Source organism: Camelus ferus, chromosome 9 (genome assembly GCF_009834535.1).
Source record: "Camelus ferus isolate YT-003-E chromosome 9, BCGSAC_Cfer_1.0, whole genome shotgun sequence".
NCBI classification, from domain to species: domain Eukaryota; kingdom Metazoa; phylum Chordata; class Mammalia; order Artiodactyla; family Camelidae; genus Camelus; species Camelus ferus.
In genome coordinates, this window is record NC_045704.1 from 10,619,131 (window position 1) to 10,644,378 (window position 25,248).

A 25,248-nucleotide genomic window follows, 5' to 3' on the forward strand; every position below is an offset into this window, starting at 1 on the left:
CGTAAGTGTGGCAAAACCTTTTATCAGTGCTCACACCTCACTGAACATAAAAAGTCCACTTAAGGGAGAAATTATATAAATGTGATACATATAGCAAAGTGCTTAGTCAAAATTCACAACTTGCGATTCATCAGAGAATTCATACTGGTGAGAAACCTTACAAATGTAAGGAGTGTGGCAAAACCTTTTCTTGGAAGTCTTCCCTCAGTAGACATCAAATAAGCCACACAGGAGAGAAATTTCATAAATGTGAAGAATGTGGCAAAGCCTTTAATCGAAATTCAGATCTTGTGCTTCATCAGAGAACTCATACTGGAGAGAAGCCTTAGAAATGTAAGGAGTGTGACAAGGCCTTCAGACAAACAGGAGCCCTTGCAAAATACTGAAGAACGCACATGGGAGAGAAAGCTTACAAGTGTGTGTAATGTGTGGCAGATGTTTCCGTGTGCTTTCAAGCCTAATTTACTGTCAGGAAATCCACGCTGCTGAGAGACTTTAAAAATGTAAAGAATGTGACAAGGCTTTTAGCATATGTTCACACTTGACGCCTCGTGAGATAATTCATATCTGGGTAGAAGCCAGGTAAAGGTGTTTAGTGTGACGACGCCTTGAGAGGAATTCATTTGCCAAATCATTCATTCAGATTACCTCACAGATAACCACGTTGTGTGAAAAACCTTTACTTGGAGTCCACGTCTCACCAGTCATCAGAGAATTCATACTGGACAGAATGTTACAGATGCACCGAACGTGGAAAGGTTTTAGGCTGAGCCTTAAACTCGGGCTTCACCAAATACTTCATACTTAAAAATGGAATGAATGCGGCAAAGTGTCAAATTATTGTTCACTTGTCACTAGGTACAAGAATACTTATCCTGGACAAAAACTGCACTAATGTGTGGGTCAAGGATTGGAACAAAGATCCCAGGTTGGGGAACATGCTGGAGCAACACTTTAAAAATGCAGTGAGTGCAGAACTTGACTCGTGTTCAAGTACTATGCAAGAACGGAGAGTCCCCATTGAAGAGAATGGAAAAAATGTGGGCGGAGGCTTTATCCAGGGCCCACAATGGGCTAGACTTCAGAATGTATTTTCTTTTTTTTACAATTTTTTAATTTTTACATAAAAATGTATATTTTTGAGAGACAGCCCATGATAGCAGTATGTATGCTAAGACTTGTATCTGAGGATCAAAACTGGAACGTAGAGAATTTATGTTGAAAAGTAAGCTTACCAATGTAATGAATGTTTTAAATTTTTTCATGAAGTACCTGCACCTTTGGCATAATGAGAGAATCCACGCAGGGCAGAAACTATACATATACACCGGGCGTGAGACACCTTTAGGAGACAGCGTGCCCATGTTTTGCCAGAGAACTCACATTGGGGGAATCCTTACAAATAGAACGAATTTGTAAATTTTCTGAGCAGTTTTTACAACCGACCACACATCAGAGAATCCAAAGTAGAGATAAAAGTCTCTGGTGGTCAGAGATGAGGTTGCAGTGTTACATACTGCAGAGTCGTTACAAGTCACAGTGTGCCAGGATTGATGGCGTGATGTGTGTATGGCAAATAAGGATGTGTGAGGAAATAGCGCGTATCTCCAGTGTATAAGTATTTATTTATTTGAGTTTTCTTTAAAAGGCTACATTACTATTAATGCCTTTACACCTGAGATTTGAAGTCTTGATCTCACGCTTTCATTACAGGCTTTTCATGATCTTTGGGAAGGAATGGATGAAGGGGCTGACTTCATTGGGTGTGGTTAGTTCACATCCATGTTCCCTGGAAAAACAAGGACCCTGAATTATCAAATATTATGCAAATTAGCATCAGAGAGGGGCAGAGACTAAGGTAAAGCTGACGTGACTCACCATGCTTGCTGTGTTCAGGTGCCCTCTGTGGAGAGGCCACTGCGGGTTCCAGGACAGGGCGCTCTGCCACCTGACTGTGAACAGAGAGGGCAGGGTGCTCGGGGATGGGGTTTTCATGGGAGGAGAGGGGCCCGTTCCTAGGGCTTGGTTATCTGGTAGGCATGTTGCAGGGGAAGTGTCGGTCACTTTGTCCATTGAAGAGAAGCTGCTGTATATTGTTGGTGTCACGGTACCATGTACACACACACCATATGCAGAGAGAGCCGATGGCTACTCTGAAGCTTTGTTAAGTTGCACGGTCTTATATAAGCAAAGAAGAACGACAAGGGAAACGGTTAACAGGCAGCATCTGGCTCAGGGTCAGAAGACCCTTTATGTTTTGGTAAATCATGTTCGTGTTGGCACCAGCGAGCCTTACAGCTTATCAGGGCGGAACGTGTGAGACACGGCTGCTTCACAACATTCTTCTTGGCCTCAGGCGGCTGTGCCTGTCTTGGGTCGCCCCCCTCTGGGGGGGGTCTCACCCGTCCTCGGCTACCCAGCCTTCTCACCTCTGAGCCTGCAGCTTTTCATAACTTGTTTACCATTCTGGCCCAAGGCTCTGTCCTTTGTTCCCACAGTTGGGGGCCTACATATATAGCTATGATTAATGAAAAATTAGCCTTATTTTTGGAAATTGGAAAGAAATTATCTTAAGAGGAAGTTTTAGTCAAAAGGGCCAGAATATCTGTATGTGTGTAGTTCACATTTAAGTGGTGTTACTGTATTTTGCTGCTGTTTTATTCAGAAGGTATCACAGGTCTCATGTTTTAATTAATAAAATGGAATCACTGTGTTCATACCCCGGGGTGAGTCCCGTCACACCAGCACAGTTTATCCCCGTTGGTACCAACAGAAGCTAACGGTGCACCTCTAGGCTGTCAGGGTTGAAAGAATCTATAGTTTCTTTTTATGCTGGAGTCAAAGAACATACAATTTGGGGATTATATATTCACAATTTGTATTTGAGTTACTCTCTCTAAACTGCTCCAGAATATTTCTGTGGCTAAATGAAAATGCCATAGCAGTGCAGCTTCAGACTCTTGGCTTCTACTCAGGTACAGAAATTGAACTGAGTAGATGTAAAGATCAAATTAGCTCTTGAGTGATTCATGTATCAGGCTGCATCCCATCTACTAAATAAACAGATGCCCAAAGGAGCTGTACAAAATGGAAAGCTTCTGTACGCAGAGCCTGGGTTGGATGAAAAAAGTTACTAGTTAAAAAAAAAATTGTTTCAAGCAAGGTCACCTTTTGGAGGGGAAAAGGAGGGTAAAGGTAGATTACCTCACTGGTGTTGATCAAGAAATTTCAGAGTAATTGCTTTAAGGTCACATTCCTGGGAGGGATGAAATTGAAATTAGATCTTGGTTCATTGTCCTCATGGCAAGTGGCTTTGTTTTGTTTAATATCCCCTAAACCCTGCCCTCCATGCGTGAGTATGCACTCTGAATGTATTTCTTCATGCCTTGTGTGTGTGTGTGTTCAAATAAAACGCGTGGCGCGCACCTCAGTGTACCTGAACTGAAAGTAGTAAGCGTATGGAAAATACTAGAAAATTTTAAAATTTCAGAAATAAGGATGAAGTTAATCTCTCTTTTTTGCTTGAATTGCTCAGTTAATTTGAAAAGATTGATATTCATGAGTTTACTGTTAAAAATATTCAGTGGTAACTTTTTAATAGATAAACTAGAGATTTCTTATGTTCACTACCTACACTGCTTCTGTTGAGTAATTGGCACTTGTGACCATTCACTGGAATAGGGTGGAACGCTCCCCAAAGTTTGCCTAAGTTATTGAGACTGATACTAATGTTGAATTGTTGTGAGAATGTTTGTTTCATAATTCAGCTTTCAGGGGAACTGGGGAGACTTTGAAGCTGTTCAGAAAATTGTTTTAGAGAACAGGGCTTCCTGGGTTATGGTGGTTACTGGGTGGGGCTTGTGGGAGAAAAACATGCTTACAGCTTGGACTTCCAGTTGGTGGTGTGACCCAGATTATGTTTAATTTACATTTTTTGTCTTTAACACCAAAGGATCCAAAGAACAATGGGTGTTTTGGAGAGTCTTGTGACATGAAAATGCACATCAGGCAATGTCCGGTTCACAGTGGGTGCGCTAGAAACTGGAAGAAAGAGTTGCCTTCGGTCTTTGGTTCAGTGGCATAATTGGAGTGGCATGATGGCGAACTGACCTTTTAACGTGGGAGTTGGCTACAGTCAGGTAATTGAAAATCAAATACGTGGAGTTTAACAAGCATGCTTTGAAGTAAATGAAACTACAATGATGAATAAGATACAAAGTCCCCAAGGTTCCACCTGTAGTTTGTGACAAGGAGACAGTCATTGCAGATGCCGGTCGGCCGTTCTGCCATTTCTCAGGGACCAGAATGCACATTCAGAGCCTGGAGAGCCTTGCAGGGAAAATGAGGATGGTGCTACTTTGTCCGTGGCAACTGACACCCGACAGCCTCCACTTAGAATTTGTTCCCATCCAAAAATGGTTAATATATTTAATGTGTATTTAATAAAAATCACTTCACTACATGATCTTAGTTTGGGTATTTTCCATAGCACAGTTTGAGTGAGTCATTTTAAATGCTTTGTTCATAATAACTTACTGAATTTTGATCTCTGAAAAAAGTGCTGATGTTTATTCTCATGTCACAAACCAGGGGTATTAGGACTTCTAGTTTATCTCCACAAACTCAGTCCTTTTCTCAGGGTTATTCCTCCTACCTCAGTGTCTCTGCCACTGGACTAGTTTCTACTCCAGAAACATTGTTTGAGATGTGCTCGCTCATGCCCCTGCCTCTCAGCCTGAAATAGGCAAACACTCACCCAATTTCTTCCCGCTGCTGGGACCGTGGGCTGAGTGCGATGTACCAAGTGTGTGGGGGCAGGTGTCCACCCGGGACCTGAGATGCGTCTGCAGTTCTGACATCGTCTCTTAGAACTGCGATTTCAGTTCAAGTGTAATGACATTGGCCATGCCCGCGTGGTCAGATAAAAATCTTCTGAAAACCTATGTTCCCATTTGCCAGTTCCTGCAATTACATGTTCCTAATGAACATCACAAGAGTGCAGGACTCTTCCGTGAGCCCTAAAAGACGACAGAGTTTAACGTGGAGGAAACAGAAAACTCTGAGGCATCACACTTGCTGAATGGTGATGCTGAAAATAATTTCGTTTGCCTGTTTTCTCACTGTATGTGCACGACTGAAATGCTTATTGATGTTTTTGCCCATTTTCTAATTCAATTTCCATTTTTACTGTCATGGATCTCAAACTCCTTATACATTCTATGTGTCACTCCCTTGGAAGATACATGGTATGCAAACATTTTCTATTATTACATAGCTTTTTTTTTTTTTTAAAGAACCAGTAACTTTATTGGAAGAAACGGTAACACTGAAAGAAGAAAAACTTAAGTGAACATTTTTTGTTGCAAGGGCAATATTGCCGTATGCATGCCAGGCAGGGTGACCTCGGGAAGTCACCCCTATTATGTAGCTTTTTGAAAAAACTTAACATGGTTTTTCACAAACCAAAATTTTTTTAAGTTTTGTTGAATTCCAGTGTATCTTTTTTCTCTCTCTTATGAATCATGTTTCTGGTGCTATGTCCAAGAACTCTACCAAGTCCTAGATCCTGGTTTTCATTCTAGAGTGTTTTTCCTAAATATCTTACAAAGTTTTATACTTTCACGTTTCAGGCTGTGATTAACTTGAAGCTAATTTTTGTACATGTGTGAAATTTAGATGGAGATTTCCCCCCCCCACACACTACAAATATTCCATTGGTTTATGACTATTTCTTTTGAAACCCTACCTTCATTATGTTACCTTAGGATTTTAGTCAAAAAGGCAGTTGAAAGCACAGTTAACCCTTAACCAATGCAGCAGGTTAGCGGCGCCGACCCCCAGTCAGTGGAAAACCCACGGACAACTTTGTGCTCAGCCCTCTGTGCCCCGTTTGGCACAAGCAGACTCAGTCACGCTCAGATCCCGTAGTACTGTCGTATTTATTGGGGCGAAAAAATGCATGTGTAAGTGAACCTGCGCAGCTCATGCTGGTGGTGGTCGAGCGCCAACTGTGTTGTGTTTGGCTGGTTTTTGTTTCTCCGTTCTGTTCCACTGGGCTACATGCCTGTCATCCCACCAGCACCACAGTCGATTACCATCATTATTGCATTAAGATTCTTGAGATTCCAACCATTTCAGTATTTTTCATACTTCAGTGCTTCTAGTTTTCTTGCTTTCCATATTGACCTTAGAAGAATAATATGTCTGCAAAAAAATCTTGATAGGAAATGCGTTAAACCTGAAAATTTGGGGTGATTTGATATCATTTCTTGTATCGTCGATCAGTGAATATGGTCTCTAACAGTTCAGTGAAAATGGTGTTTCATTTAAATGACTAAAACATCATCTTTGATTTCCTTCATTACCATTTTGTAGTTCTCAGCATAAAAGACCACATTTTATTAGAATTATACCCTGGGTGTCAGATGTTCAGCCCCTACTCAACAAATGACTACAAGGAAATGTTAAATGGAGAGATTCATTACTCATATCCAGGAGCTACGAGGCACCCCTTGAAGAGCCAGGTAAGAGTTCAGGGCAGGATGCAACAAACATGGGGCAGGACCTGGGGCATGTTGGGATCCGTGGATGGAGTGCTTTGGGGCCCCAGGTGTAAGAGGCTGGATTGGTCAATTTAAACCAAAAAAGTAGGGACTGGTAACTGTCAGGAGGGGAACGGGGTCTACAAGTAGGACAAGGGGAAGGCCCTCGGTGACGGGAGGTTGGGGGGGGGTTGGCGGGAATGGTCATGAAAGGGCAGTTGGGAGTCACATCAGGAACCTTACTTGCTGTAACTCCGTGGCTGTTACCTAGGGCATGTGGTGAAGGGGAAGGTCAGCCTCTTGGCTACACAGAGTAGGTGCTGAGGCAGCAATATTATAAACTAAGAAGCGCCAACAGTCACCAGCTCTGACTGCGGATTTCTTTTATCGGTGGAGAGGGGGGTTTAAAATTACAGATTCACTCCGCAATTCAGAGTATTTATCCAAATGATCTTTCACGTGGGCCATTCGTGGTAGGTTGTATGTTTAGAGGAATTGGCCCATTTTAGTTGTCAAATGTATGTATATGTGTTTTTGTAATAGTCTTGCTCTTCTTTTGGTGTCTAAAGGTTTTAGTAATACTTGGTTTCATTTGATGTTAGCAATACGTGTTTTTTCTTACTGTCTTGGGTAGTTTTGCTAGTGGGTTGTCAATTTCATTGATCTTTTCAGTGAGCCAGCTCTTCTTTTCATTTCTCTATTGTCTTCCAATTTTATTTTCGTCCTTACCTTTATTTCCTTCCACATCATTTTTTATTCTTTTTTCCCCTGACATCTTAACTGCAACTTAGATTACTGTTGGATGTAACTCCTCTTTTCTAATACACACGTATGCTCTAAAGATCCCTCAGTACGACTTCAGTTACATTTAACAAAGTTTGACATGTTCTATTTTTATTTTCTTTCAGCCTGTTGTGTTTCACTTGAGTTTCCCTCTTTGACCTGTGGATTTTTAAAAGGTAGGTGGTTTCATTTTAGTGTTGGGAGACTTCCCAGCAAACTTTGTTTTTGACTTGTGGTTGAATTTCATTGTAGGCAATGGACACTGATTTCCATGTTACTTAATTTGTTGAGTAGTTTTTGTCCCAGGATGAGACCCGTTTTGAGACATGCTTTTGAAAATAACGTGTAATCTGTTTTTGAGTGGTGTCCTAAAAATCAGGCCCCATGATTTGGTGGTGGTGCTGAATTCACCCGTGTCCCGCTGTTTCCCGTGTCATCATTCTATCAGTTATTGAGAGAGACATTGTCTCAACTATGCTGGTGGGTCTGCCGGTTCCTCCAGTCCTACCGGCTGTCGCGTCACATACTTTGCAGCTGCTCCCTGCTGTGCGCGTACTTGGGACACCTAGTCATTATGGTGGACTGACCCGTTATCATTATGTCATTTGCTCTTTCTCTTTAGTAATTTTATATTCTTTGAAACCTGTTTTATCTGCTAGTAAGTCAGACACTCCTGCTCTCCTGTGGTTGACGCTTTACGTGGCATACAGCTTTCCCTTTTATGGACATTGTGGGGCAGAGATTCCTTTGTCGTGTGACGCTGCGCCATGACTGGAGGGTGTTTACCAGCAGCACCACTCCAGCTGTGAAACGAAACGTGTCTCCACATATTTGCACGGGTTTCCTGTGAGAGAGTGATCACCCCTGGACATGCCTTCCGCCAATGCAGAGATCAGGAAAGCAAAAGACAGTTACATGGCATTTGGTTTTCAACTGCTTTTACACATTACAACCTAGACTTCACATCATAAATAACAAGCAGAATTAATGGTTGTAACTGTGTCTCGTGTCCCACTGACAAAACTTACCATTAAGGAACATTTTGAAGGTCACAGGGAAGTTAAGTCTAAATTCATGGCACAGCCTAAGTGAAGGACATGGCCCTAATGCCTTTTGAAGTAACCCGTTAGGTGATTATACTTTATTAGCTGTAACTAGGTTAAGTGAAGGACAGTGAGACACAAAATACTGGATTATCCGTTCTCAGAGGAAAAGATGAAGCCAAAAAAAGATCAGTCCCCACTCCAGGCCCCATGGAATGAGGACCTGACGACACCTGCTCAGGAAAACTGCACGTCTGCTGTAGACCAAGACCGCTGCGGGCCTGCCCCTCCCTCTCTGAATGGGGGGGCTTACTGACGTCCTCTTTTTCTGGTCCAGGATGTGTTACGAGCAAGGAGGATGTCACACAGGACTCTGAATCAAGAGGAACCTGTTTGGGTAAAACTTTTTTTTTCTTTCCTTTGGGTCAAGGATAAACGTATTTTGTGCAAAGAACGGACATTTTGATAGAAGCTGCACTAACACATCTAGTAATATTATCTCCAACTGAGTACCAGCTGCTCTGAAATGATACACGTCTGCCCTTGGGTCTCAGGCTGGCCACTCAGGCAACCCTTCCTTCCCCTTGACAAGACTGTCTTAGGGCAGGTGAGGCTTTGTGAGCTCCTTGGCCAGTCTGGGGTGTGTAGAATGACGTTTCAACTCTTCAGTGGCAGCTTTCCAACTCTTTGCTTGCTTCATCTGACCCTCTCTTCTGCTTCAAGATGGTCTTAGATAAACTAAATTATAGAACCAAGCAAGAGGTGAGTAATGACGGATATGAGGAAGAAATAAAATGCCGCTGTAAGCCAGTGAGGCTTCAGGGTTGTCACGACAGCAAGCCTTCTAGAAAGCTGACTGGTACACTTTCAGTGACCCTTTCTTTCTGTCCTTACCCAGCCTAACCTCCCACAGTCCAGGCTGCAGATGCGAGCACACTGTCTGCAACGACTGTTCTGCCTTTCACTTATCATGGCGGTGACAGTACCACGAAAGAGTGACATTAACAGGCTTCAAACTTCAGGTGATATATCATTAGTAACAACATAGCCTTTTCAAGAAACCTCAAATAATTGAATAAAACATTTTACAAACTGCAGATAATTAGATCTTTGAACAGCTGTCCCTCCATTGACAGACATGAGTTTTAAGTTGTAATTCTCTGTGGAATTTAGTATGTGAGGTTAGTCAGCCTTCAAAAGCAAGAGGCTTGCTTCCCAGCAGTATGAATTTCCTTATGTGGAGTCCATTGAGAGGATCCACTGAACAGTTTATGCACCTGCATTACATGTGTAATGTTTCTGTCCACTGTGACTTCTTTGTGGTGTATCCCAAGGTCACTGCTTAAAAGCCTGGACACATTGTATGGTTTCTATCTGATATGAACTCTTTCATAACCTCAGAGATGATTTTGATAAAGCTCATCACTCTTTGTATGGTCTCTCTAGTAAGAATTACGTTCCATGAGGCTTAAACTTTGGATAAACTTTGCCATACATTACATTGGTTTGGTTGTTCTCAAAGATGTATATTCTGACATCACTTAAAGCATGAGCCCTGGTTACAGACTATTCCACATACATTAATTTTATGTGGTTTATCTCTACAATGGAGTCTTTTTTTTTTTTTTTAATATAATTGGTTGGTGTTCACCATCATTACTTTTGGCTGTACTACACAAGGTAACATTTGTCTCAAAAATCTGTCCTCAAAGTTAACATAGTTTTGAACACACAGCTTACGCCACGGGGGTGTAATGCACAGCGTATCTATTGTATACCTAGAGACTTGTACTTCTTAGCCCCTTTCAGCTGCTTCACCTGCCACCGCACTGCCGTCCCTTCTGGCAGCCACCGCCCACTTGCCCTTCGTATCTATGAACGTTTTCATTCTTTTGTTTCTTAGATTCCACTTGTGAGCGAGATCGTTTGGTATTTGTCTTTCTAGTCTGACTGACTTCATTTAGCAGAATATCATCTCCATCCATGTTGTTGCAACTGGCTAGACATTTTTAAGCTGAGCAATATTCCATTTTGTGTGTATACATGTAATATATATATCCCATTTCTTCTAACCATTCATCTACCGACGGACACTTCAGCTGCTTCCATTTCTTGCCTACTGGAAATAATGCTGCAGAGAATATTCAAGTGCCTGTATCTTCTCAAATTAGTGTTTTTGTTTTCTTCCAGTAAACAGCCAGAAGTACAATACTTAGCCCACATGACAGGCTGTTTAATTTTTTAGGAATTTCCATGTTTTCCATAGTTGTTGCACCAACTTACAACTCCAGCAACTGTGCCCAGGGCTGCCTTCTGTCCGCATCCTTGCTGAGTCTTGTTCTGACCACAGCCATGTGAACAGGTGTGAGGTGATGTCTCACTGGGGCTTTGACCTGCACTTCCCTGATCAGCGGCGCTGAGCTTTTCACGTGTCTTCTGGCCATGTCTTTTCTCCCTCGTGGAGCCCCGCAGGTTAAGACTTGAATATACATATAAATTTTGTCTGAATCATTTTCTTTTTAAGGTTTGTTTCTACTAGGGAATATCTGATGCGCCCTATACCTTGAGCTCTGAGTAAAAGCACTGCCACATACGTGGGGCTTGTGTTCCCTCTCAGTGTGTGCTTTCAGGTGCCTAGTAAGGCTTGCAAACTGGGTGTAAGCTTTGCCACACTCACGACATTTGTAAGGTTTCTCTCCAGTATGGATTGTTTTATGTTGAGTAAGATATGAATGTCTTGTAAGGGCTTTGCCACACTCATCGCATTTGTAAGGTTTCTCTCCAGTGTGAGTTCTCTCGTGACCCCAGAGTTGCGACCGCTCAGTGAAAGCCTTACCGCATTTATTACACGCATAGGGTTTTTCTCCCGTGTGAATTCTGCGGTGTACCAGGAGGTTTGAACGTTGGGTAAAGTGCTTGCCACATTCGTTACATTTGTGTGGTTTCTCTCCAGCATGCATTTTCTGATGTCTAGTCAGGTGTGAAAACTGGGTAAAAGCTTTGCCACACTCGTCACATTTGTAAGGCTTCTCTCCAGTGTGCATTCTCTGATGATTTGCAAGGTGTGAGTTTCGACTAAAGACCTTGCCACATACATCACATTTGTATGATTTCTCTTCTGGGTGCGCGCTCTGGTGTGTAGTGAGGTGTGAACACTGGTTGAAGGCGTTACCACACTCATTACATCTGTAGGGCCTCTGTGCAGAATGAAGTCTCTCATGATTTGTAAGGTTTGATCTTTTGCAAAAAGCCTTCCCACAGTCACTGCAGTTGTAAGATTTATCTCTAGTGTGTGTTCTCCTGTCTGGTGCAGGTAACAAGATGTTTTTCATATTACGAGGATTTCTTTTAAGTGGTGAAACTGAGGAACCACCGTTGATTGACTTCTCACCTTGACTGTATTCGTACATTGTCTCCTCAGTCGGGAGTCCCTGCAGGGCAGCCACGTGGGCCTGCAAACTTACTCCGGTTCTACTTTCCAAACAATTCCTATATGTGTTTCCCGCCATGCTTATGCTATGTTTCATTTTTAGCAAGTTTCTTATGAATGGCTTATCATGCATGAGATATTCACACGTATTACTTTTTACAGAAACACACTGAGGAAAGCTGATGGAGGATTTGTCATCCTGATCTTCTCTGTGAGTGAGAGTTTGGCTGTGGGTCAAAGGCGTTTCTTTGTAATTTCTTGCATCACATCGCCACGTGCGCTCACACTCATGCATATTTTCCCAGATTTCTTTGAGGTCAGAATCCTTGATGCTACGGCTTTCCTTTCTTTCCAGTATCACTAGATGGTATAATTCTCCTTTATGAATGTCTTCTTTTGGTAATAATTCCTTGATTGCCAATCCAGCAGAATGGCTTCCTATTATGGAGTTAAAAAATAAATATATCAAATGACAGTTAAAAAATAATATGGTGAACACAGAAGTTTCTCAAGCATGGCCTTCAAACACTACTGTGATGTACCTTTTTTCAGTTTTCTTTTTTCCATATTAATGTTTTCTCTGTCTTCTTTCTTAGATAATAAAATGTCAAGCACACACTAGATAATATATTTTTTGGCCACATAAATGGATAATTAAATTATACTCCATAATTAGAAAGTTTATCTATGTACAAGCTTACAGAACTGTCTTCCCTAATCCTTAATCTTTATAATAATGTGTTTAATATGTAAATATGATGCAAGAAAAAAAATTCTTTAAATCGGTACATCACAATAGCAACTGATAAAAGATTTTTGTAACCCATGATAAATCTAGGAGGTAAGTTACTAAGTAACCACAATTATGAAAATGGCTTCTGGAATTCTAAAAGATTCTTTTATAAGTATCAAAAAAAATTTTTTTTCTTTCCGGAAGGAACACACAATAGGAAAAAAAAAAATGTTGAAAAGGACTGAATTTTGAGATATCTGTTTCAGGTAAACAGACATATGTATATTAAGAATCAGGGAAAATTGCTGGGACCTCAATCATGATCTCATGCCTACAGGTCTGTAACAGCCAGTGCGTAGTTCAGCTACCTGACTATGGGGTATCGTTTAATTATCTAGTTATATGGCAAATATGTGTGTGTGTGTACGTACACACACACACACACACATATATAGTGTATAATGCATGATGCGAAAATTTGCCATCTAAGGTCAGGGAGAATATTCACATGGAAAAAAGAATTACAAAAAGACAACAGCCAAAATACAACACAGGCCAAGGTCAATCTTATAATAAACATGACCAAAAAATGACATATCTAATTAACTAAAGGTAACTTTCAGTCCTTACTATCTGCCATCTAGTATTTCAAGCCGTCTAACAACATTAACTTACTTGATTATTCTAGAGGTAAATTATCACAATTTTCACATAGAAATAAAGGACCCCAAACACTTACACATCTATCCCTAACTCACACAGAAAGAAAACCCGAGAGCCACAGTCTGAACCCAGGTGTGCAGACTGAGATGGCATGCTCGTAGTGCTAAGCAGCACCACTCACTCAGGCAGTTGAAATTTTAAGACATCCCAGTAAATATCAGTATCTTAGAAAGAAATGTTTCAAAGAAGATACAGGAAGAGAGCTGTGACAGAGCATCAGTGTCCTACTTGTCCCAGGTAACAGCAGGAGCCATCATGTCCTGCACATGGTCATATACAGTGACCAGATCGTGGCGTTCATCTGTGCGGGCCGTACATGTGTGAGTATGGGTCTTCCCCTGTGTGGCGTGGGGAGGGGTCGGCCCTGTGGAAACTGGGGAGCCTAAGTGCTAAAATATTAATACAGCACTAGGACGTACCAGTATAGTTCATTTAGATCAATAAAGATCTGAGGGAAGGCCAGGACTGAGATTAAATAAAGCTAGAGTGAAAATCATGAGCAGTGTGGGAGCAGTGCGTGTGCTTGCAGAGCTGTGAAAATCTGACTGCGCTACCGCAGTTCCAGGCCTGACCTTAAAAATCAGCAAGAGGCGTAAAACTGACTCACTCTGTGGAAACTGTACTGTAGGTAGGAAGATTGAGAAAGCGAGACAGTGCGGCGTCGTGGGAAGACTTAGGTTTACATCTATTCCAGTACTTGCGCTAAACATGATCAAACTGAACATCCCACGAATTCCACTTTTAGGCATGCACTTGAGTCATATACGATCCAGAAGGTATGTACAAGGGTGTTCTTAGCAGGGCCTAAAAGCAAAAACGTGGAAATGGCCATCAAGAGGAGAATGGGCGAGTCCACTCTGTATCAGCACATGTGGATGCAGTCAAACTCTCCCAAGGGCCCAGCAGTGGAGGGTGCTCATGGGTGCTGGACGATGATCCCTTGGCTCGAGGAAGCAGAGGCTGACTGCTGGAAATAAGGTTAGCAGGAGGCCTTTGCCAGGGTTTAAACTCTCTGCAGATGTGATTGTATTTGGTAAGAATAACTTGTGAACTACATTATGCATTTTAAAAGCAGAAAATCAATTTTGACATTAAGATTCTTAGTGCAAATGTCTTTGTTATGTGAAAGTAACAGCATCTCTTTTGCTGGAACTTTGTAAAGCATTTGAAATCATACCTTTAGCTCTTTAACATTATTACCAGACATAAAAGGGACATCAGCTGAGAAGTGCCCTTACGATATGTGTATTACTATAGATATTCTTATCATGAATCAGTAGAAATTAATATGCACTGATCCAAAAGTAATTATTTTGACTTCGGAAACAGCAAAAGGAAACAGCCCCCTAAGGGAGCATTACATAACTACTAGGGCAGAGAGTGGTCTGTCTGGAAAAGTGCTGTTCACAGGAGCACTTAAGCACAGAAACAATTCTGGCGGCCTCATGCTGACCCAGGGCGGAGCTCTATGTGCAGAGATGTGAGCAGCCGCTAACAGTCTGAAGAGCAGGTAACAATGGGATGTAACAGACCAGGCGACTTCTGATGAAATTTTTAAGAAGAGGACAGGGCTTCGCTTAAATCTGTAATTCAAAGAACTTAAGAAAATTTCCGGGACACATAAGTGTTTGAAGTAATAATAATGAGGAAGCCATTACTGAGTGTAGGAATTACCTACATGTTCTTAAATAAACTGTTTAAATATTAGTATACCACAATGTGCCTGAAGAATCTAGACAAGGAGACTAATTATTGGAATAAATTATTTGCAGCAAAAGAAAAAATGTGAAATTAAAATGAAACTCAAAGCTTACGTATGGAATAAGGCTACAGCAAAGCAGCTCAATGCTGTCTCCGTGACTAAGGCTGCAACTGAGGAAAACGTATGTTCTGAAGATACCAAAAGTTCTCTACTTTAAAAATGCCATAAAAATAAACAAATGGGACCTAATTAAGCTTAAAAGCTTTTGCACAGCAAAGGAAACCATAAGCAAAACAAAAAGACAACCTACAGAATGGGAGAAAATATCTGCAAATGATGAGACCAACAAGGGCCTAATTTCCAGAATATATCAGCAGCTCATACAACTTAATAGCAAAAAAACAACCCAATCGAAAAATGGGCAGATGACCTAAACAAGCAATTCTCCAAGGAAGACATACAAATGGCCAACAGGCACATGAAAAAATGCTAAATATTGCTACTTATCAGAGAAATGCAAATCAAAACTACAGAGAGGTATCACCTCACATCAGTCAGAATGGACGTCATTCAAAAGTTCACAAAAGAAATGCTGGAGGCTGTGGAGAAAAGGAACCCCTCCTACATTGCTGGTGGGAATCTAGTTTGGTGCAGCCCTTATGGAAAACAGGAGATTTCTCAAAACACTAAAAATAGACTTACCACATGATCCAGGAATCCCACTCCTGGGTATATACCCAGAGGGAACCTTAATTCAAAAAGATACATGCCCCCCAACGTTCATAGTAGCACTATTTACAATAGCCAAGAAAGGGAAGCAACCTAAAGCCAACTGACACACGAATGGATAAAAAAGATGGGGGGCGGGGGGTGTACAGACACACACACAATAGAATATTACTCAGCCATAAAAATAATGAAATAATGCCATTTTTAGCAACAGGGATGGACTTATAGATCATCATTCTAAGTGAAGTAAGCCAGAAAGAGAAAGATAAATGCCATGTGGTATCACTTATATGTGGACTCTAAAAAGAAAGACAAATGAACTTATTTACAAAACAAAGATTCACAGACATAGAAACCAAACTTGTGGTTACTAGAGGGGATGGAAAGGATAAATTGGGGTTTGAGATTTGCTGATACTAACTATATTTAAAATAAATATATATATGTAATATATAAAATAGGTATTAACTATATATAAAATAGATAAATTTCTGTATAGCACAGGGAATTATATTCAATATTTGCAGTAATGTATAATGAAAAAGGATATGAATATATGTATGTGTATGGATGCCTCAAACATTATGCTGTACACCAGAAACTGACACAACATTGTAAATTTACACTAAAATAAATAAAGCCATAGATTTAACTGAGGAAAATGTGTGTTAAAAACAAATGAGATATCACTACACACCTTGGACAATGGCCAGAACACTGAAAACAACAAATACTAGAAAGGATGTGGAGCAGCAAAAACTTTCATTCATTGCTGATGGGAATGTAAAATGGTACGGTCAGTTTGAAAGAGTTTGACGTTTCTTACAAAATTAACATAATCTTAATAAGATCTAGTGATCACACTCCTTGGTATTTCCACAAATGAGTCAAAAACATATGTACACCCAAAAACATACACATGAAATAGAACAAATAATCCTAAAATTTATATGGAACCAAAAAACACCCCAAATGGCCAAAGCAATCTTAAGAACAAATCTGAAGGCATCACATTCCCTGATTTCAAACTACGTTACAAAGTCTGGTAATCAAAACACTATGTTACTGGCATTAAAACGGACACACAGGTTAATGGACAGGGTTAATGGAACAGAACAGAAAGCCCAGAAATAAACCCACGCATATACAGTCAATAAATTTATGACACAGAAGTCAAGAATATGCCATGGGGAAAGGACAATGTCATGAGTAATTAGTACTGATAAAATTGAATGGTACACACAAGAGAAACCTGACCACTACCTTACACTACTCAAAAAACAAATTAAAGACCTGAGCATAGTACCTGAAATAAAATTCCTAGAAGAAAACATAGTAGTTCTTTGACATCTTATCAATGATTTTCTGAATCTGCAACCAAAAATAAAAACAAACAAAAACCAAGTGGGGCCACATCAATCTAAAAAGCTCCTGCACAGCAAAGGAAACTATCAACAAAAGGAAAAGGCAACCTATGGATTGGGAGAAAATATTTGCAAATCTTGCATGTGATAAGCGGCTTAATATCTAAAATATACAAACAACTCACAACTCAGTTTTAAAAACAACAAAAGAAACTGATTTAAAAAATAGGCAGCAAATCCAAACAGACATCTTTCAAAGAAATCGTACAGATGGCCAACAGATCCACGAAAAGATGCTCAACATCATTAATCAACCGGGGAATGAAAAATGAAAACCACAATGAGATAGCACCTCACAACTCTTAGAATGGCTTTTATTAAAAAAAAAAAAAAAAAAAGGCAAGAAATAACAAGTGTTAGCAAGGATGTGGAGAAAAGGGAACGCTTGTGCTCTGTTAGATGGAACGTAAATTGGTGCCGACACTATGGAAAACATTCCAGATGTTCCTCAAATAAATAAAACAGAACTAACATGACCCAGCAATTTACATGAAGAAAGCAAAAACACTATCTTGAAAAGATACATCCACCTCCCCAGTTCACTGCATTACTTGCAATAAATAATATAATAAAAATAAGGAAACAATCTAAGTGTCAATGAATAAATGGATAAACTGTGATGTGTGTGTGTGTGTGATGTAATATTATTCAGCCATTAAAAAGAGTAAACATTGCTACTTGTGACAACATGGAGGGCATCATGCTACCAGAAATGTCAGACACAGACAAATACCTTTTGATTTCTCTCTTACACATGTAATCTTTAAAAAAAACAGACACAGAGAATAAGCTTACAGACATAGAGATTTGTGGTTGACCAAAACAGGTGGTGGGGAGGTTTGGGAAAATGGATACAGGAGATCAAACAATTTAAAGTTATTAACCTGGTGGTTTCTATACACTAGGAATCCAATCAACCTTTTTGAAATCAACAATGCCTGGAGGGTTTTTGTTTATTTCTTACAGAAAAGCTAATTAGACATATAAATAAGCTGTGCTGTATTTAAAGTACACTACATCTAGTTTTTGGAATTTCAGGTTTTGGCACATGACGACTTCTTGGTAAAAATCCAGGATGTCCAGGGAAGAAAAAATAGACTTTAGCTCCACTTTATTATACAGGTATTATTAGGAAAAGAATCAGCTAAGACACTATCATCCTCCCAAATGGTTAAGTTAATGGAAGATGGTTTCCTTGTCAAAGAAGGTGACACTGTGTCCTCTAGATCAAAGTTCTAGAAAGTGAAATATTATCTTAATCAAAACAGATCTTCTATGTTGAAAATTACTTTTGTAAATGGGAAAAGAAAAATGTAAAAACAAGATGAATGCGGCCAGTAAAGAGCAGCCAGGGGCTGGGGCCTAAGGAGCGCGGCGCAGGTGTCGTGGCCCACGTGGTCATCTGCGTGAGCACAGCTCGCAGAGGCTGCAGGCACAGGCGGTATCAGCTGAAACAAAAACTCCCCAGTGGGCCTAAGTACGCTTCATCCCAGAAAGCTAAGATGGAGGGATTCTCAAACTTAATGTGAAGTCCTCCTAGTAATGAAAATCCATTTTGGAACTGTTACTGTGGACACTATAGGAACACAGTTTACAAACAGAACCTCAAAAAATTTCTCCTGTAGCCTTTAAACCTCTACCCTCTAGAAGTGAAAAGGGAAGCTACAGAAAACTAAACCTATTTGCCGACGCTGTATCTCTGATAAGCCACTTGTGTTCAGAAGATATGAAGGACTCTTCACACTCAGCAAAAAAGCGTAAATAGCCCAATTTTTTAAATGGGAAAGGATCTGGATACTTCTCCAACAAACACAGAAAAATAGCCAGTAAGCACACAAAAAAGATGTTTACCACAAGTATTCACTAGAGAAATGCAAATCAGTACCAGAATGAGATACAGCTCCACAGCCCTAAAATGGCCACAATCAAAAAGACAGATAACACGTATTGGTGAGGATGTGGAGAAACTGGAACCCTCATAACGTTCCTGGTGGGAAGGACAAATGGTACAACTGCTTTAGAAAACAGTGTGGCAGTTCCTCAAACTATGAAACAAAGTTACCATATGACCAAGCAATTCCACTTTTAGCTTTCTACCAGTGAAATGTAAATAGATGTCCACATAAAACCTTGTACAAAAATGTTTATAGCAATATTATTCACAATAGCCCAAAGGTAGAAACAATCCAAATGCCCAAAAACACATGAATGAACAAAATGTGGTATTCATTTATGGACTATTACGAGGCAATAAAGAGGATTAAGAACTATTACGTGCCGCAAAACAAACAAATCCCTCCATGTGAATATTTACAGCGGTTTTATCCATGATCATCAAAACTTGGAAGCAACCAAAATGTTCTTCAGTGAATGGAGAAATAAACGTGGTACATCAAGACAATGAAAGTATTGTTCAATACTAAAAAGAAACAAGCTATCAAGCTATGAAAACATATGGATAAATTAAATGGATATTACTAAGTGAAAAAAAGACAATCTGAAAACACTATATAAGCTGTTTGATTCCAACTACATGACATTCTGCAAAAGGTAAAACTATGAAGCCACTAAAGAGCTCTGTCATTGCAGGGGTTAGGAGGGAGAGAGATGAACAGGAAGAGCACTGACAGTTTTTAAAGAATGAAGTTACCTTCTATGGTACTACTATGGTACAAACGTGATTATACATTTGTCTAAACCTACAGAATATACAACACCAAAAGTGAACTCTAACACAAATATGGACTTTGAGGGCTTCATCTGTTATCAATGTAGGTTCATCAATGATAAAAAAAAAAAAGAAAAAATTTACCCCTCTCAGGTGGAATGTTAATAATGGGGGAAGGTCTGCATGTCTTGGGTAGGAAATACATGGGGAATCGCTGTAACTTCCATTCAATTTCTCCATGAACCTACAGGTGCTTAAAAAATTGTCTATTAAAAGGAAGGTGTATGTGTTAACAGTAGGTACAAAACAGAGCGAAAGGAAAACTCAGACTATCTTCAAAAATTTCTAGAGGTTACATAGATTTTGGGGAAACAAATGTCAAGTAATAAACCACTCAAGAAAGACATTCTGTAATATGAAAATGAATGTATGTCCATGTATGACTGAAGCATTATGCTGTACAACAGAAACTGACATATTATAAACTGACTATACTTCAATAAAAATATATACGTAAAAGAGAAAGACATCCTGTAAGATATAAAAAAACAATCAATATTCATTCCATGAATCCATAGCCCCAAATTGTAGATATAAAATGAAGAACACCAAGAATATCATCAAAAATACAGAAGTGATGATTGAATAAAGAAAAATCAAGGTTATTTATAACAATGAAATTTGCAAGATGAAAGTATCAGTGGCTTAAAGAAAACAAATTACTGACCACAACTAGAAACAAGAAAACTACAAAATGAAAAAGCTCACCAACACAGGCAAACACAATAAAGTTAGGAAATCAGCCACAGAGAAAGCTAGGTTAAAAGACACAAGTAGTAAAGTCATCTATATCGAAAATCAAGCAGCTAAAGGATACATAACCCAATGAGATATAAGATACAATATCAAAACCTGTAACTGTGAGGCGGGGAGAATACAACTGCAGGGTTTCTAAATGCATCTGAGCAACAACTTAAAACAATCACATATATTTACTGCTATACAAAATCCTAACAGTAAACGCAAACCAAAAATCTGTAACAATAAGATAATCATCAAATCATGAGAGGGGAAAAAAAGACCTACAAAAACAAATCCAAAACATTTAACAAAATGGCAATAAGAACATACTTATCAATAATTACCTTAAATGTAAATGGATTAAATGCTTAAGCCAAAAGGCACAGAGTAGCTGAATGGATACAAAAATAAGACTTACATATGCAGCCCACAAGAGGCTCACTTAAGATCTAGAGACACATACAGACTGAAAGGGGATGGAAAAAGATATTCCATGCAAATGGCAATCAACAGAAAGCTGGAGTAGCAACACCTGTATGACAAAAACAGACTTTAAAATACTGTTAAAATTGACAAAGAAGGACACTACATGATCAATAGATCAATCCAAGAAGATGTAACAATTGTAAATACATATGCACCCAACATAGCTTCACCTCAATATATAAGGCAAATGTTAACAGACATAAAAGGAGAAACTGACAGTAACATAACAATAGTAGGAAACTTAACATCCCTTTACATGAATGGACAGATCATCCAAACAGAAAATCAGTAAGTACACACAAGCCTTAAATAAAACATCTGACCAACTGACTTAAATGATATTTATAAAGCATTCCATCTGAATGCAGCAGAATACACATTCTTTACAAGTGTACATGGAACATTGTCCATGGACAGACCACATGCCAGGCCACAAAACAAGCCTTGGTAAATTTAAGATTGAAATCATACCAAGCATCTTTTCAAAAAACAATGCTAAAAGACTAGAAATCAACTCCAAGAAAAAACCTATTAAAAAAAAAAACACAGAGATGTGGAGACTAAACAGTATGCTACTAAACAACCAATGGGTCATTGAAGAAATCAAAGAGGAAATTTTAAAAACGACCTAGAGACTAATGGAAATGAAAACTCATCAATCCAGAACCTATGGGACGTAGCAAAAGCAATTCTAAGAAGGAAGTTTACAGCGAAACAAGTTTACCTCAGGAAACAAGAAAAATCTCACATAAACAACCTAGCATTATACCTAAAGCAACTAGAGAAATAACAAACAAAGCCCAAACTTAGTAGAAGGAAAGAAATCATAAAGACCAGAGCACAAAAAAATGAAATAGAGACTAAAAAAGAAAAACAACAACAGAAAAGATCAGTGAAACTAAAAGCTGCTTCTTTGAAAATATAAACAAAATTGATAACCTTTAGTCTGACTCATCGAGAAAAAACGGGAGAAGGCCTAAATCAGAAATGGAAAAGGAGAAGCTAAAACTGATACCACAAAAATATAAAGGATCATAAAAGACTACTATGAACAATTATATGGCAAAAAAAATGGACAACCTAGAAGAAACGGACAAATTCTTAGAAAGGCACCATCTGTCAAGACTGAACCAGAAAGAAATAGAAAACATGCACAGACCAATTACCAGTACTGACATCAAATCAGTAATTTAAAAACTCCCAACAAACAGAAGTCCAACACCAGATGACTTCACAGGCGAATTCTACAAAATATTTACAGAAGAGTTAACACTTACCCTTCTGGAACTATTCCAAAAAAACTGCAGAGGAAGAAACACTTTTGAACTCATTCTACAAGGCCACCATCACTGTGATACCAAAACCAGAAAAAGATATTACAAAAAAAGAAAATTATAGGCCAATATCACTGATAAACATAGATGCAAAAATCCTCAACAAAATACTAGCAAATCAAATCCAACAATACATTAAAAGGCTCGTACACCATGATCAAGTGGGATTTACCCCAGGGATGCAAGGATTGATGTGCAAATCAATCAGTGTGATATACCACATAAACAAACCAACGAATAAAATCCGTATGATCATCTCAATAAATGCAGAAAAAGCTTTTGATAAAATTAAACATCCATTTATAATTAAAAAAAAAAAAAAACTCTCCAGAAAGCAGGCACAGAGGGAACATGCCTCAACAAAATAAAGACCCTCTATGACAACCCACAGCTAACATAGTCAACGATGAAAAGCTGAAAGCACTCCCTCCAAGATCGAGAAAAGACAAGGATGGCCACTCTCACCACTTTTATTCAACAGTTTTGAAAGTCCTAGCTACAGCAATCAGAAAAGAAAAACGAATCCAAATTGGAAAAGGAAGTAAGACTGTCACTGCAGAAGACATGATACTATACACAGAAAATCCTGAAGATGCCACTAGAAAACTAGAGCTCATCAATGAATTTGGTAAAGTTGCAGGATACAAAATATACAGAAATCTGTTGCCTTCCATATCCTAACAGTGAAGTATAAGAAAGCAAAATTAAAGAAGCAATCCCATTTACCATCTCATCAAAAAGAATAAAATACCTAGGAATAAACCTACCTAAAGAGCTAAAATAACTGCACTCCAAAAACCAAGATGCTGACGAAAGAACCTGAAGATGACATAGATGGAAAGACATACCATGTTTTTGGACTGGAAGAATCAATATTGTTCAAATGTTAAAATTGTTAAACTGTTAAAAACCCAAGGTAATCTACAGATTAAATGCAATCCCTATCAAAACACCAATGGAAGTTTTCACAGAACTAGAACAGATAATTTTAAAATTTATATGGAAACACAAAAGGCCCAAAATAGCCAAAACAATCTTGACGAAGAACAGAGCTAGAGGAATTACGCTCCCTCATTTCAGAGTATACTACAAAGCTATAGTCAACAAAACAGCAAGGTAACTGGCACAAAAATAGACACACAGACCAGTGGAACAGGATAAAAAAGCCCTAAAATTAACACACGCCCTTTTGGTCAATTAATCTACAATGAAGTAAGCAAGAATATACAGTGGAAAAAAGACTGTCTCTTGGATAACTGGTGCTGGGACAACAGGACAGCTCTATGTAAGAATGAAATTAGGGCATTCTCTAACACCACATACAAACATAAACTCAAAATGGATTAAAGACCTTAATGTAAAAAGAGATACCATAAAACTAGTGGAAAACATAGGTAAAATACTCTGGCATAAATTGCAGCAATATTTTTTTTTTTTGGATCCACCTCCTAAAGTAAAGGAAATAAAAGCAAAAATAAACAAATGGGACCTAATTAAACTTAAAAGCTTTTGCACAGCAACGGAAACTATCAACAAAACAAAAAGACAACCTACTAAGAGGGAAAAAATATTTGCAAATGATCAGGGATTAATATCCAAAATACATAAACAACTCATACAACTCAACATCAAGAAAAAACCCAAAATAACCCAATTAAAAAATGGGCAGAAGAAAAAGAAAATGGGCGGAAGACCTGAACAGACATTCTTCCCCAGAGGAAATGGAGATGGCCAACAACCACATGAAAAGATGCTCAACATTGCTAATCATCAAGGAAATGCAAATCAAAACCACAATGAGATATTGCCTTATATCGGTCAGAATGGCCATCATCAAAAAGAACACAAATAACAAAATGCTGTGAGGATGTGGAGAAAAGAGAACCCTTGCACACCGTTGGTGGGAATGTATGTTGGTGCAGCCAGTGTGGACGACAGTATGGAGGTTTCTCAAAAAAACCAAAAATAGAACTACCATATGACTCAGCAATTCCACTCCAGGGTATATATTTAAAAAAACAAAAACAAAAACACTAATTTGAAAAGATAACATGCACCTCAACGTTCATAGCAGCACTATATATATACCATTGCCAAGATATTGAAGTAACCTAAGGGTCCATCAACAGATGAATGGATAAAGATATACACACACAATGGAAAACTACTCAGCCATGAAGAATAATGAGATTTTGCCACTTTCAGCAACATGGATGGACCTGGAGAACATTAGACTAAGTGAAGTAAGTCAGACAGAGAAAGTCAGAGATACTGTATGATATCACACATATGTAGAATCTAATCGTGTATACAGCCAAAAAAAAAAAAAAAAAGAAAAGAAAAACAGGCAGGCTCACAGATAAAGATAAACTAGCAGTGACCAGTGGAGGGGTGAGGGACAATACAGGGTTGCGATGTGGGAGGTACAAACTACCGGGTGTAAGAAAGGCTCCAGGATGTACTGTACAACATGGAGAATAGAGCCAATATTTTGGAATAACTATAAATGCATAATAATCTTTTAAATTGTATTAAAAATTTTTTAAAGAAACAAAGTCAGCGTCATTTAACTTTTATAAGCTTCCTCAATAAGACATGTCAAAATCATATTTGCTGAAAGTGAATGAAGAATAGTACACACATGGGGGGAACAACACGGCATGAACAGCAGTTTACTCAGTCTCACAGGTATGAGGTTGCGAGCTTGGGCAGCGTTCTCCTTAGGATAAGTTCCTACACCTTTTCTTGCCAGCTCAAAGGAGGTGACCATATTATGTCTGACCCACGCTGTCACACTGCCCTAGGGAGCACTGTTAAACTCCACAAGAGCTAGAGGGACAAATAGCAGCC

At 39.1% G+C, this 25,248-nt stretch overlaps 1 protein-coding gene and 1 long non-coding RNA gene across 2 annotated transcripts in view; one reads left to right on the plus strand and one right to left on the minus strand.

Annotated features, from left to right (window-relative positions):
• The first annotated feature begins 332 nt into the window (after positions 1-332).
• On the plus strand, positions 333-7,580 carry LOC106730775. Its single transcript, XR_001367239.2, has 4 exons — positions 333-1,858; positions 3,953-4,139; positions 6,376-6,524; positions 7,451-7,580. It is a non-coding gene; the product is annotated as an uncharacterized LOC106730775 (long non-coding RNA).
• Positions 7,581-8,444: 864 nt separating this feature from the next.
• Positions 8,445-25,248, minus strand: part of LOC102508245 (zinc finger protein 677-like) — a 30,845-nt gene continuing 14,041 nt past the window's right edge. Inside the window, exon 8 of the mRNA XM_032487380.1 lies at positions 8,445-12,236. Coding sequence (XP_032343271.1) covers positions 10,888-12,236 — 1,349 coding nt within the window. The 3' untranslated portion in view covers positions 8,445-10,887. The remainder of the gene's footprint in view (positions 12,237-25,248) is intronic.